General features: G+C 37.6%; 1 protein-coding gene across 1 annotated transcript in view; it reads right to left on the bottom strand.

Annotated features, from left to right (window-relative positions):
* LOC129087830 (cadherin-related family member 3-like) overlaps positions 1-15,155 on the bottom strand; it is a 90,719-nt gene that overhangs the window by 970 nt on the left and 74,594 nt on the right. The window contains exons 12-18 of the mRNA XM_054594854.1: positions 14,022-14,254; positions 7,077-7,248; positions 5,655-5,899; positions 4,380-4,579; positions 3,641-3,660; positions 3,478-3,542; positions 2,005-2,053 (exon numbers count right to left, since the gene is read on the bottom strand). Of these exons, the coding sequence (XP_054450829.1) occupies positions 2,005-2,053; positions 3,478-3,542; positions 3,641-3,660; positions 4,380-4,579; positions 5,655-5,899; positions 7,077-7,248; positions 14,022-14,254 (984 nt within the window). The remainder of the gene's footprint in view (positions 1-2,004; positions 2,054-3,477; positions 3,543-3,640; positions 3,661-4,379; positions 4,580-5,654; positions 5,900-7,076; positions 7,249-14,021; positions 14,255-15,155) is intronic.

Below are 15,155 nucleotides of genomic sequence, written 5' to 3' on the forward strand. Positions count from 1 at the left end.
CTCTGTTTTCGTATGTTAATTTATTTAATCCACTCATTATCCTTATGACATGCATATATATTATGAGCTACATTTTAGAAATAAGGAAACTGGGGCACACAGATGTTAAGTAACTTGTCAATGAGACCTAGATTTGAACCCAGGATGCCCAGCTACTAACCATCTAGGGCAAGAGCCCATGCTTTCTTTTACTTTGATTAACCTTTATGAATAACACAATACCTTATGCATCACATTCTGGGTTCCACTGAACATTAGATAAATGATGATTGTATGCCTGAACACATATAGCAAAACTTATTTTTATTTTAAAATATTTATCTTCTGTTAAGTGTCATGTAATACTTCAATGTGCTAAGTGAGGTCTCAAAAACCTCCATTGATTAAAAAGATGCTTCTTCTGCCAGGGCCATTGTGTTAGGGTGGGCAACACACTTCCCTTAAAATACCTCTGTCCACCAAAAAAATCTATACCATCACTCAAAAAAGCATGCTGGAACTTGAAGACTAATTGCTAGGTAGTCACACATCAAATATCCAGCTTCAAAAAAAGGCAAATGCATTGATCGGCCTAAACTCATTCATATTTAAAAATCAGAATCATCCCATGTAACAGGCAAAGCCCACAGTATTATGCTGATTTTCAGTGGGAAAAAGGAAGACTCAGAGAAATTAAGTACTTTGTGCAGCTTCACATTGTGTCAGCATTCAAACCCAAATCTAATGTACATCTAGGACTTTACCAATACCTCCAATGATTTTCTAATCTTCCCCCTTCTTTAGAGAATAAATGCATGGAAAAACCAAAAGCTTCTGAAACATTTTATAAAATTGAAGTATGACCTGCTATATAATTTAAAAGTTAATAAGAAATAAATCTTTAGACCAGGAACTGCAAATCCATGACCCATCTGGCCTATGTATATTGTGGTGATTAAAGGTGGTCACAAATTCTTTGACCCTCACTCCTTGTGAGGTGGAATATATGTGTTGTTTTTTAAATCTGGGTTAAATGATTGGATTAACCAATAGAATGTGGCAAGTGTAACACTGTGCTAGCTTCCAGGCTCAGGCCTCAAGAAACAGGCAACTTCACCCCCCTATCACTTGGAACTCTATCTGCTTGAGAGACAACATGAAGAGGCCCTGAGATTACATGAAGAGTATGTGGGAGGTTCCGGTCAAGGTGGTGGAGTACATAGCAGGTGCACTCATTACCTCTTCTGGCCACATCAAAATTACAATTAAATTGTAGAACAATCAACCTGAATAACCATCTGAGGACTAGCTGAACTGAAGTTCTATAACTAAGGATATAAAGATGCCACATCAAAATTGATAGGAGGGGCAGAGACCTAAAATTGGCTGGCCCCATACCCAGGTGTGGCAGTAAACAATCAGAGGATAGCTCAGCTGCAGAGGTCCCCCTGAAAAGTGAGGGGTCTCAATCTCACACTGAGCTACTCAATCTTGAACACCAGTGCCAGGAAGAGGAGCCCACATGACATCTGGCTGTGAAAGAAAAGCAGGAATTCTGTCTGTCCAGGGGAGACAGAAGGCACCTGGAAACCCAGGCATCCTCATAAACAGCAAACACAAAACTCTTGCTCACAAGTGCTCACATTGGGCTCCAATAGAGGAATAGCAGCCCTTTGAGGAAAGGGGGATACCAGAGGCATGCAGGGAAAGACTGAGTTGTGTGGCTTTGGGGCTAGGATTGAAGGGGTGGCTACCATTGTCTCTGTATTGAGCCACCAACCCACTGGGAGGCTGATGGGCACCATATTTCTTCCCTCCACACACACAAAATCTTGATCTGCATTAGCTTCATGAACTACACACTGATGACTCCCTGAGAATGAACCTCATTGCAAAGGTCCAAAGGACCCAAGCAGATGGCGGCTGGCCTTGCTGCCCTGAGACTTTTGCTGAGTGGCCTCAGGCCCAACACTGGTGTCCAAATAGTCAAAATGGGCTTAATTTGAAAGGTACTCCAGACCATACCTGGATCAATAGCTTCTCCATCAAATATGGTCTCATATACAACAGTTTCCTTTAAAAAAAAACACACACACAAAATATTAACAATAAAGTCAAGACAAAGAACATGTATGAATGACCCATGAACATGGACAAGAGTGAGAATTGACTGTGGGAGTGGGGGGTGGGGTGGGATGGGTGGAGGAGGGCAAAGGGGGGAAAATTGGGACAACTGTAATAGAATAAATATGATTTAAAAATTAAAATTAAACAAAAAACAATAAAGTCAGTTTGATAAAATTTTGATACATGTTGAGTACTTTGAGCAGATGACTTATAAATTACCTCATTTTTTTAATACAGAGGGCTAATAACCTGGGTTCAAAAACTTCCTGTTATTTTTGTCACCTCCCAGCCCCAGCCCCCACAGCAGTTTACCCACCATGCCCCCTCTTAACTCAGATCTTTTGATTGATATGAAGCCTCTTATCTTGGATGAGAAGTGTTATAGGCTAAACTGTGTTCCTTCAAATTTCATATGTTGAAGCTCTAACCCCCAGCACCTCAAAATGTGACTTGTATTTAAAGATAGGGCCTATAACTAGATGATTAAGGTAAAATGAGGTCATATGGATGGGCCTTGACCTAATATGACTGGTATCACTATGAAAACAAAAGATTAGGACACAGAAAAAACAGATGAGAAATGGTCATGTGACAACACAAAGAGAAGGCAGCCATGTGCAAGCCAAAAAGGAAGACCTCAGCACCAAACCTGCCAGCACCTTTCTGAGACTTCCAACCTCTAGATCTTGAAGAAAATAAATGTCTGCTGTTGAAACCACCCAGTCTGTGCACACTAATACAGGTAATCAGCTGGCATCAGTTTCAGAAAGAAAGAGGCAGTAGAAGGGAGCATTGAAAGAGAACCAGCTCCTGAAATAATGGCATGGTCAGTCAGGATTCAGATGGAAATATCCATTGTTAATGGAGCAGCAGGTAGAGAGTAAAAAAGGGAGGCAGAGGCTAAAAACTCTTTTTCTGCTTCTGCTCCATATTTATATTTCCTGTAACAGCCTTACCCTTGTACAGTTGTTTACATGGATCCTTTAATGAATGTGCATCAGCCAATGTAAGATTTCTATTCTCTGGGGTGTAGATTTTACCATCTGCTAAGAAACTCCAGGGTTGGCAGACTTGTTTTTTATCACGTATAAAATTTATTTTCAAATCTAGATCTTATTTTTTAATAATTGTAGATAATAATGAATTTTCATTTGTCTGGTGTCATTTTTAAGAAATATACATACAATATTTGAGCAAATTTTGACCAAAGCCAGATTCTAAGACTGGATTTGAAATCAGTTTTGTAATACATAGAAATTCAACAGAAGCACATAAATTGAAATAATCCTAGAAGAACTTTTCATTGAACAATAATTATAGAGAAAATGTAGTCTTACTTCTACTAGAGAAGGATCACAAAAATGTACTTACTGTTAATACCTCTAGTTTTTTATTTCTGTTTTCTGTGAGAATCTTTTCTGTTTGATTTCTATTGCCTGTTCAATAAATAAATAAATAAATAAACAAACAAACAAATGGCATGTATCTGATGAGTGACTTTTTGAAATTACACAATTCATAATAATCACCTTACCTGCAATATAATTTTTTCTCCTATATGAAAAGAAAATTTGACAAAATATCAGCTTCATTATGTTACCACAGAGTAAAAAAAAAAAAATTCAACTTTTGCAGTTCATGACTATTATCACATCTCTCTCATCCCATATTTTTTTAAAAAATGTGTATGGTAAGTAATAAACTGATCTCATTATCCATCACCACCTCCCAACACTGAATCATAAATTAACTCTGCTTAGTTAATAAAAATTCATAATCAACTCCATTTTTGAGGCCATGATTTTCTGCTCCCTGAAGAATGATTTTTGGATGATGATGAAAGCATCTGCATTTTCTCTCCATTTCTTTGGCCTCTACCCAGCTTCACATAAATTCAAAACCATGTGGAGAGGGCATCCTGTCTCTAGGCTAGTCCCCAGTGGTTGTCAAACACCTCCCCCCACCCCCCACCAGAACTTCTGGACTCAAAATAATATGAGGAGTTGTTTGGCTTGTCTACTCACAAATTGATTTAAAATCTATTCTTACAGGAAACCTGATTTAGATGTTCTAAGGTGGAAGCCAAAGATATGTTGTTTCTGTTTTTTAAAGATAGAGAGGGTTTGGAGCCATGGTACAAGGGACCATCCCAAGTACTTCCCTCTGTGCCCCTCAAAGGCTCCTAGGTAGAAACCCTCAGGGTAAGATCACCAAACCTCAACTGATTTCAACTTTTTATAAACATCAGATGTTTAGAAAGAAAAATCACATACTTGGGTTTGGGCTTGTAGACTTCCTTGGCCATTTTCTGACAAAATTCCATAGTATTTCCATACCTCCAAAGCAAGAAACATGCCCAGGAAAACAACCCGGCAAAGAAAACAGCCATCAGAGTGAAGATGAAAGGAATGTACCAGTCACTGGATGTGTATGTGTTGATAGCTGTGTACACGATGGTCAGGCCTTTTCTTTGCTGGGAAATATTATTTCAAAGCAAACAGAGCATTAGTTTATATTTTCAGAGAGCATCTGTTTACAAATAGTAATATCAGTATAGAGCCATCATCTTATACAGACAGTGGGGTATTGATTCAGATATATGAATTTTTGTTTATACCACAGGCAATACTGAGGAACATCCAGTCCTAGACAAGGCAACAATTTCAGGATCTAAAGACTTGTATTGTATGTAATGATTGCTTTGTAAACTTGAAAAAAAAATTTCTCCTCTTAAATTCATTTTCTCATCTGTAAAGTCGAGGGATTGAACTAGATAATATCTGAGGATTTTTTAGTCTTGTATGCCTCAATTATCTACTCTACACAAGAAAAACCCTTTTGTGTAGCTTAAGAGAACAAGCATGTTCTTGAAAATCAAATATTCTGGTGGAAAGGTTTATCATCTATGTTGTAAAAAAAAATGACTCTCTTTCAAAGTATAGAAGACAATAAAATACACTAACCACACAGTCTACTGAGCATACTTTATTCTTGGGTGACTCAAAGGTCATTGTGGAGTCCTGTAGAGGCTTTGCTTCTCTATTTTTGAAATAACAAAACACTAAAGGGTCTGCTAAACTTCATAGGATTGGATCAACATTAGATGAAATGATGAATATAAGCCAGGTTGTATAGTACCTGCCACAAGGTAGGTGCCCATTACTATGAATAACATGGCCACAAAAGAACAATGTATAAAAGTGCCCATTTGTGAGATTTTTTTAACTGAAAGATTTCATTGACTCATGGGCCTTTCTGGTGGGGCACCAGACTTTCAGATCATTCATTCATAATTAGTTCCTTGGGGGTCCACTATGCTCCACCTGCAATCATCACAAATTCTCTCTCACCCACGGTTTACACTCACAGTTTATACTCACAGATGCACACACTAAAATGTAGCCTGGTGGGTGGGTAGGTAGCAACCAAGTGAGCATACAGGTAAAAGTGATGCCCTTAGCAGCCTTTTAGCCTTTCTAGATGAAACTCAAATTTACAAGAAAGTATTTCCCACACGGAGACCAAAATTAAATTCCATAACTCTTTACTTCAGGATTGGTGGTTGGAGGAGGTGGCACATTGGCCCTGGTCACATAAATATCTATAATAGCAGTGCCTGTCCTGGGCTTGGTGGTTTTGCCATATTTCAGGTTGTCATCAGTTATGTGCACCACAAGATGGTATCGCCGCTGCAATTCAGCTCCAGATTCAAAGTTAAAAGGATTCTTCACAATTAATTTTGGAGTATTCGAACCTCGAGTTGGGTCAAATCCAAAATGATGGTTCTCATTTCCTTCAAAAGGGATAATTTAAAAATTATAATTATTTTGAGATATATTTAAAGGTCTTTAAGCTGCCATACATAGCTTTTTGAAACACAATACGTGCAAATAAATTCCTATTGTTCTTTGAATTCCTACATCTACACAACATTCATAATAAATTGAAATCAAACAATAAATGCAGTTAATTAGAAAAAATTGTTTTAAAGGTTAAGATCATGAGTCTGATCTCCATATGAGGTCAGTAAACATCAGACTATTATCAAATTATTCTGCCTTAATTTCTTCCTCTTCCTTTGTCTCTCAGGGAAATTTTATTTCCACCTTCAGCTTAGTCTAGATCAATATCAAATGGGCCACAAATATCTATTTAACCCCTACTAAGTTTCAAGTCCAGTCTCAAGGGTCCTGGAAACACTGTTGTAAACAACATACACAGAGTCCTCCCGTCATCTAACAAGAGAAGCTGACATTTAACCAGTTCTTATAATTAAGTAAGGTATTTACTGATGTCCACACTCCCATTCTCTCAGATACATGACAGCAGGTCTAACATCCACACGTTAGCTATAGTTCTCCTTGTTATACTGTCTCATGATACGCAGTAATTTTCCTTAATAGAACTTTTCATACTTTGTAATTTAATAATTGCTGATGTTAGTACTAGTTTAATGAACAATGAGTTCACGAATGTAAGATCGGTATCTGTCTTATACACTACTGTGTACCCATCTTTTAGTACAAAATTGGTCTCCAATAAGCTTCTTTCATATGTCACAAGATAATGAGCAAAGCTGATATGGATCTTTGTGAATCCAACAATACAGTTGAAAACATCTATGCTAGAGAACCTGCATTGCTATCATATAGAAACATGGCAGCTGTTTTCAGCCACCACCAAGGACAGCAGACTTAGTTTACTGCAGCTTAACCTTCAGTGTTTCCCATGCAGGTCCAAAGTCTCTTCATTGTCAAGTATCACTGAAGCTACTGATAGTTCCACAAGAGGAATTAAATTGGGTATGTGGAAGTGAAAAGGGTTCCCTGAGGAAACTTAATGTCATAGATATGAAATAGCTTAATCTTCATAAACATAGTTATTTCTAAGCTTATATCATTTCCAAGAGGGTATAATGAATGTCAATTTAACACATGCCCATGATTAAAGGAAATAATAAAATTTTCCACCAGAAACTATCTCGAAGTGCATTTCAAAATCTTTTGAATCTCTGTCATGGCAGTTTAGTTTGAAGCCATTGATGTTTGTCCCAGCAACAACATTGTCAAAAATGACTGCCTTATGTAGAGAGGGTGTACAGACAGGTGCTTCATCATTCTCATCTTCGATGTCAACAGTGACCTATCAGCAATGAGGGAGAAAGAAACATCACGTCCATATCATGTGACTATTTATACACAAAATTAGAAATAAGCATCTGGGTAGAAACAGACAATTTAGAATTATTAAATTAAAAGTCTGGAATTTTGAGTTTGAAGAAATTCCTGCAGATTTGGGTTTTAGCTGTCAATAATAAGCTGATAAGTTGCCTTATTATTCCTGGGTCAGCTGTGACATTTGGTGTGGTCATTAGGGAGAAATTTGGGCTCATTAGAAGAATCTGTGGAAAGAAAACCCACAAATTATAGAAATGATGAGAAAAGGAAAACTTAAGAATGATGCTTCTAAAAATTGTAATCCCTTGAAACTTTTAAATATCTATGCTTGCCTGGCCAGGTGGCTTAGCTGGTTGGAGTGTCATCCCATACAAAAAAATGTGGGTTCAATCCCCAGTCAGGGAATGTACAGGAGGTAACCGATTGATGTTTCTCTCTCACATCCATGCTTCTCTCTCTCTCTCTCCCTGTCCCCATCTTCTCTCTCTAAAATTAATAAACATATCCTTGGGTGAGATTTTTTTTTAATTTAAATATCTATGCTTAATAGCAAATGTAGCCTGAGTTTCCTTCTTTCATAACTTTGTGACCTCCTCTGTATGATATATTTTTCAATCAAGCACAAGATTTTTTTTGGTAACATTATGATTACTTCAAAGTATGCTCTGACCTTAATCAAGGATTGTTATCAACCTTTTCTTATCTATGATTTACATTGAAAAAGATCAAAATATCAAGGATTTTTGAATGTCAGTAATTGAATGCTAGCCAACTTATAAAGGTTATCTGCCCACCTATTAGATGAGTAATAACTTAACAACATTTGCAGAAGAATCCCTGGTGTGCTCATATTTACAAGTATTATCTTTTAAAAATGTTTTTGTAATGTTTTAACGACACAGCTAAATTCTTGGGGAATGACCCATTCTCCAATGCCATTTCTATATATTGAATGTTGCTATTTGTTCTATTCAATATATGAGGTGTTTTCATATGATTTTAGGGAGACTACTGTGATACAATGAGAACAGCACAGGGCTTGAAATCAGAAATATTTATTAAAACTCTTATTCTTCACCTCACCAGATCCTTTACTTGGTACAAGTGATTTAACCTTGTTTTTCTAATCTGTAAAAAAGAGATCTCAATTTTTCCCTTCCTAGCATGGTTGAGGGATAAATTCATCCATTTGTGAATATTTATTTAACACTTACTATGTGCTAAACACTGACCTAGACACAGGTGATCCTCTGGCAAACCAAACAAAGCACGTGCCCTCTACAATTTATATTCTAAAAAATAAGGCAAAACAATAAACAAATTAACAAATAAGTATATTAGGCAATGCCATATGGAAATTGACACTCTGCACATTAAGGATATAGAGACTAGCAAAGGAACTATTTTAACACAGTGTTCAGAAAAGGCTTTTCTTTTTTGACTCACTCCCCTATTTCCTTCCTCCTCCCCCATATTTGATATATGCCCTCAAGCAAGAATATACCCTCACAGAATACATAGTGTTTGGTCATGTGGTTTTAATTTGCATCAGTGATATTGTGCTATTTACTATTTTTCTCACAAAGCACCATATTTTCTTGCTTTTTCCATGTTTCTGTTTGGAGAACTAGTTTTCTAATTCTTTGTGATTCTTATTATCTCATCATATGCATCTACCTTATTTTACTAATTCATTCTCCTAATGATGAACATGTGCGTTGCTTCAAAATCCCACCATCAGCCCTGGCTGGTGTTGCCCAATGGATTGAGTGCTGGCCTGCAAACGAAAAGGTTTTCAGTTTGATCCCTGGTTAGGGCACACGTCTAGGTTGCAGACCAGATCCCCAGTTGGGGGCATGAGAGAGGCAACCAATCAATGTTTTTCTCACACATCAATGTTTCTCTCAACTTCCTTTCCCTCTCTCTAAAAATAAATAAATAAAATCTTTTTAAAAATTACACCATCACATACAACAGAAAAGACCTTGGGAGCAGGTCTCCTTTGTGCAGAAATGTGATTGAAGTGAGAATAGTCATGTGGCTATCCGGATGGCAAGCAATGTATTGCAGCTTGGGGCAAAGGCTCTGAGGTGCAGACATTCTTGGTTTGTTGAAACAACAGCAAGAAGTTCATGTGGCTGGATTGAAGTAAGAGAGAGAGAGCTAGAAGCTGAAGACAAAGAGGCAGCCAGGGCTGTGCAGATCTTAGAAATGCATTGGAGCTTATATTAAGTGTGATGGGAAGCCACTAGAGAGCTTTGAGGAAGAAAGTGACTTGTTTTTTAAAGGCTCCCTCTGGCTACTGTGTGAAGAGTAGATTGTAAAGAACACAAGTGGAAGTGGAGATTCTAGTTAGGAGGCTACTGCAACAGCCCAGGTATAGGATGATGGTGGCACAACCAGGGTGCTAGCTGTAGATGGGTAAGAATGGAAGGACTGAGGATATATTGGGAATGTAGAGACATTTTATTCGACTTTGCTGATGGATTGGAGGGATAATTTAGGGTATATGATAATAATTAAGGACCCATAGTTAATCCTTCTACAATACTTCATTGGAGCTGGGTAAACATGGTTAAGTTATTTAAATTCTAAGACTTGGAAGTGAAAATTTTTCTATCTGTAGAGAGGAGTATCAATACCTACCTTATGGGAATTGATTTAAGACTAAATGAGACATAGTAATCAGCTTTTTGGGGGTTCTCAATAAAGGGTGATATTGATGGTGACAGTGACAGCAATGATGACAATGAATTTCTAAATTTAGAGTCTGAAGTCCTAGTTCCCTTCTCTGAACTTAAAAGTCACATTTATCTATATCATCAATTTACTTTCTATATACTGTTTAACTTTCCTGTGTTAAAATTTTTAACTCCCTAAAGACACATATGGAGTCTTACACTTTCTTTTAACCTAGGATGTTGTGCACAAACATTCAATAAATATTTGTTAAAAGAAAGAATGAAATTTTGTAACTATGTAAGGTGACAGGTGTTAACCAGACTTATTGTGGTGATCCTTTCACATGTATGCAAATGTCAAACCATTATGTTGTATGACTGAAACTAATATAATGTTATCTGTCAATTGTACTTCAATTTTTCAAAAAATGTAATAAAAAAGGGGGGACTTCTGGTCAAGATGGTGTCATAAGAAAACACAGCTCACCCCTTTGCACAACAACATCAAAATTACAACTAAACTATCTAACAACCATCACTCAGAAACATCAGAAATCAAGTTGAATGGAAGTCCGACAACTATGGAATTAAAGAAACCACATCTATCCAGACTGGTAGGAGGGATGAAGATGCAGAACAGGCTGATCTCACATCCATCTGTGGTGGGTAAAAATTCGGGAGGGATATCTCAGGAGCAATGAGTCCCAGCCCTACACCAAGCCCCCAGCCCAGGGTTCCAGTGGGAAGAAGATAAGTCCCCATAATTTCTGCCTGCAAAAACCAGTGGTGATTCAGTCTGTGGAAGAAAATTCTGGAATCCCAAGCAGTTCCTCTTAAAGAGCCCACACACAGACTTATTCAGACTCAGTCTCTCATAGATCCAGCACAGGCAGCAGCTTGAAAGGCATCAGTGGCATACGAGGTTGAACTGAAGTGTCTGGTATCAGGGTGAGAACTGGGAAACAGCTTTCTCCCAGGCATAATGGCAGGCAGAGGCCATTGTCCTTCTTCTGAATCCTCCCCCAACAGAGCCACAGACCCAGCAGGTGGGTGCCATATCTGAGACTCCATCAACCTCTCTAACACTGTTTGCCCTGCCCTGAAGATCCCCTGAGACTCCTTCACACCCATTTTATGGGCCCACCCAAGCTGTTAATGGTGGCTTTTCCATATGAATGACTGGTCTTGGCTCATACTTCACAACTTCCTGAATCCTCTCAACAGCCAGCCTCAATTAGTTCCTTGCACCCATACAACTTGGTAAGTTGCCCCAGGCCTGGCACTAGCAGCAGCCAGACTAGGTTCACAGCTTGGCTTCACCTGGGAACCTCTAAGCCCAGCACAAGTAGCAGCCATCTCAGATTGCTTTATAGCTCATTCAGGGTCACCCCAGGTAGAACACAGGTGAAGGCTAACCTTGGCCTGTACCACCTGAAAAACCCCAGCGCCTGCACACCTCCTGGACAGCTAGAAAGTCATCAGAGCACCACCATCCTGTTCCTTGCACAGCTGTTCCTCCATGGAGGGTGGAGTTTGGTGGTCAGTGGTCACAACCAGTTCTTGCAGCTGACTGGCCTGGATAAATCCCTCACATTGACCTGCCAACATCAACCAACTCTCAACTACAAGAGAAGGGTGTACTCAGCCCACACAAAGGGCACATCTTGAGTACCTGGTGTGGGTGATTGGGAGGGGGCTGTGCCACTGGACTTTACAGGACACCTACTACACTAGGCCATGCTACCAAGAGAGAGAGTCATAGCACCTCTACTTAATACATAGAAACAAACACAGGGAAGCTATCAAAATGAGTGATAAAGGAACATGGCCCAAATGAAAGAACAGATCAAAACTCCAGAAAAAGAGCTAAATGAAATGGAGGTAAGCAATCTACTGGACGCAGAATGCAAAGCACTGGTTATAAGGATGTTCAAGGAATTTAGTGAGGACCTCAACAGCATAAAAAAGATCCAGTCAGAAATAAATGATACACTAATTGAAATAAAGAACAATTTACAGTAAAACAGCAATAGAGTAGATGAAGCTGAGAATCAAATCAATTATTTGGAACTTAAGGAACCAAAAAAACAATCAATTGGAACAAGAAAAAGAAAAAAGAATCCAAAAAAAATGAGGATAGTGTAAGGAGCTTCTGGGACAATTTCAAGCATTCCAACATTTATATCACAGAGGTGCCTGAGAGAGAAGAGAAAGAGCAAGAAATTGGAAATCAATTTGAAAAAAATAATAAAGAACACTTCCCTAACTTGGTGAAGGAAATAGACATACAAGTCCAGGAAAAACAGAGTCCCAAGCAAGATGATGCAAAGGACCCACTCCAAGACACACCATAATTAAAATGCCAAAAGTTAAAGATAAAGAGAATTTTAAAAGCAGCAAGAGAAAAGAAGTTATTTACCTATAGGGGAGATCTCATGAGACTATCAGCTGATTTCTCAAAAGTAACTTTGCATGCTAGAAAAGATTGGCAAGGAATATTCAAAGTTGTGAAAAGCATGGACCTAAAGACAAAATTGCTCTACTCATAAAAGCTATCATTTGGAATAAAAGGGAAAATAAAGTTTCTCAGACAAAAAAAAAAAACCCTAAAGGAGTTCATCATCACCAAACCATTATTATATGAAATCTTGAAGGGACTTATTTAAGAAAAAGGAGATCAAAACTATAAACAATAAAATGGCAAAAAAATATGTATCTATCAACAATTGAATCTAAAAAAACCTAAGCAAACAAGAAGAGAGACAGAATCATGGATATGGAGGTCATTTTGATGGTAGCCAGATATGAGGGAGTTATTAGGTAGTGGGCAAAGAGGTGAGTGGATTAAGAAATCCAAATAGGCAGTTACAGAATAGTCATGGGGATGTAAAGTACAGTATAGGAAATAGAGTTGCCAAGGAACTTAAATGCCTGACCCATGGACATGAACAATGGTGTGGGGATTGCCTGAGGAAGTGGGTTGCAGGATGCAGGGGGAGAAGGGGAAAAAATTGGGACAGCTCTAATAGCATAATCAATAAAATATAATATTTTTTAAAAAGAAGGAATAAAAACTTTCTTCTCTGTCTTTAGCCAAAATATAAATTCTTTTAATAAGAACAGTCACACAAAGTTGCTTTATTTGCTTTCCCCTCTTCTGATTTATAATATTAATGATAATTGCAAGTGGTATTATCCTATACTATTTTAGGAGTTCATAAAAGCCTACAAGAAAAACTGTCATAGATACCCTAGTATGGAGATCACTCTCATAGGTATTTTCCTGAAACAATCAAGCCACAAAATCTTCTCTACATGACTACAGTTCAGCCCCTGTGAAATTCATTCTATCTGCTGGTATGAATGGTCCTGTTTTCCTCATAATGACATACTCAGGAAACCTAATCACACATAAGCAGCAATCCAGGGGACTCTGTGTAGTAAAAGGAATTGCATAGGGAATCATCAGACGAGGTGGGGAATCTTAAAATCCTATTTCTGTCTTTTCTCCAATGACAAAACCTTATAGTCATTCATAACACATATCACCTTATCAACACAGCAGTATTCACTCTTGATATCTTTCAAGACTTCTTTGATGTTTCTAAAATAATTTAAGGCCCACACACACTTTCCCTAACTGTGATAACAAAATAACACACCTTGGTTAACTACCTTCATTGTAAACATTACCTATCAATGAGAAGCAGCCTGGATTTGAGTCCAGTTCTACAAACCCTGAGTAACTTCAGTTAATTTCCTTAAACACTGTGCCTGAATTTTCTCATCTGTAGGTGGAAATGATAATAATGTTGCCTTCTATGAAGACTTAATGCAAAGATTAACTACATCAACATATAAAATGTGCCAAGAACAAGAGCTCGCACATGATAAATGCTAGATGCATATTTACAATTACTATAATTTTTTTAATCTCATGAGGATTAGTGTTATTATTTTACCATTTTTCATTGTTATTGTTTGGTTGTTTCAATTTTAATAAATTAGAACTTCATAGAGCATCTTTTTCACATCAAAACTGAGGCTCTCTACTTACTACAGTCACCGCTGTGCGAGGGTGAAATCTATCACAGTCCACACCTTCCACTGTGAGGTTATACTGCTTCACAGTCTCATAGTCTGGCTGTGTGGTGAGCTCAATCATTCCAGACAGAGGGTGAATCCAAAATCTTTGTATAACTTGAATGTCTCCACTGGTTATTTTGTACGTAATACAGTTTGGTGGGTAGTCTTCATCGATGGCAGTCACTCTTCCAACTTTGTAGAAAGCTGTCAATAACATTTATTAAGATTCATTTTTGCCATGCAGAGACACTCCTTTAAAAAGCTTAACATGTCTTTGCTTTTGAAGTGGATCATAGTTTCTCAAAGGGTCAACCTGAATCTTTTTGGATAATGAATGTGTTTAAAAAGCCCAACTCCACATGATGGAAGGTGAATTGATAGAGAGTCCTCTTCTACTTTAAACCATATGACATATATCAAATGATATGAGTTAACAGTAACTTCATACATTAATAATTACTTACATGTGTTGCATGCTAATTTTCTACCAGGCATTATGCTAAGATTAGCATCAGATAATGGTTCACAGTAAAGACTTTAGGACTAGACTGCCTAGGTTTCAAATCCCAGCTCTGCCACTTACTAGATGTAACTCTGAAAAATTCTTTAACCTCTTTGGCCCTCACATTTTTTACTGAAAACAATGAATAATAACAGTAGCTGTCATATAGAGTTGTGAGGGTTAAGTAAGTTAAAATAAATATATAAAGTATTTAGAATAGTGCATCATATATAATATCGATAAATGCTATATCAGAATTAAACACATTATCTCATTGATCTTCTCAACAGCCTGATGATATATGTACTATTACTGTCCCCATTATACAAATAAGGAAAATGCAGTCCAAGAACAAAATGTTCTTAAGTAACTTGCCCAAGGTCGCATAACTAGTAATATTAGAGTCAGGAATCAAATCTGTATCTACAGAATCTACAGCCCACATTTTTTAAATCAATTTGCTGTGATTTCAGTGTGTAATTCCTCCAAATAATCTTGGGGTAGAAAGATATTGATTGAATTAATATGCCCATATTCTTTATCCTTCCCAACATCATGGTCTTTGTCCTCACATGTGACGTATTTTAACAAATGGGATATTAG

This window comes from Pteronotus mesoamericanus, unplaced genomic scaffold (assembly GCF_021234165.1).
Source record: "Pteronotus mesoamericanus isolate MK-2021 breed Mesoamerican mustached bat unplaced genomic scaffold, CSHL_Meso_final scaffold_54, whole genome shotgun sequence".
NCBI classification, from domain to species: Eukaryota; Metazoa; Chordata; class Mammalia; order Chiroptera; family Mormoopidae; genus Pteronotus; species Pteronotus mesoamericanus.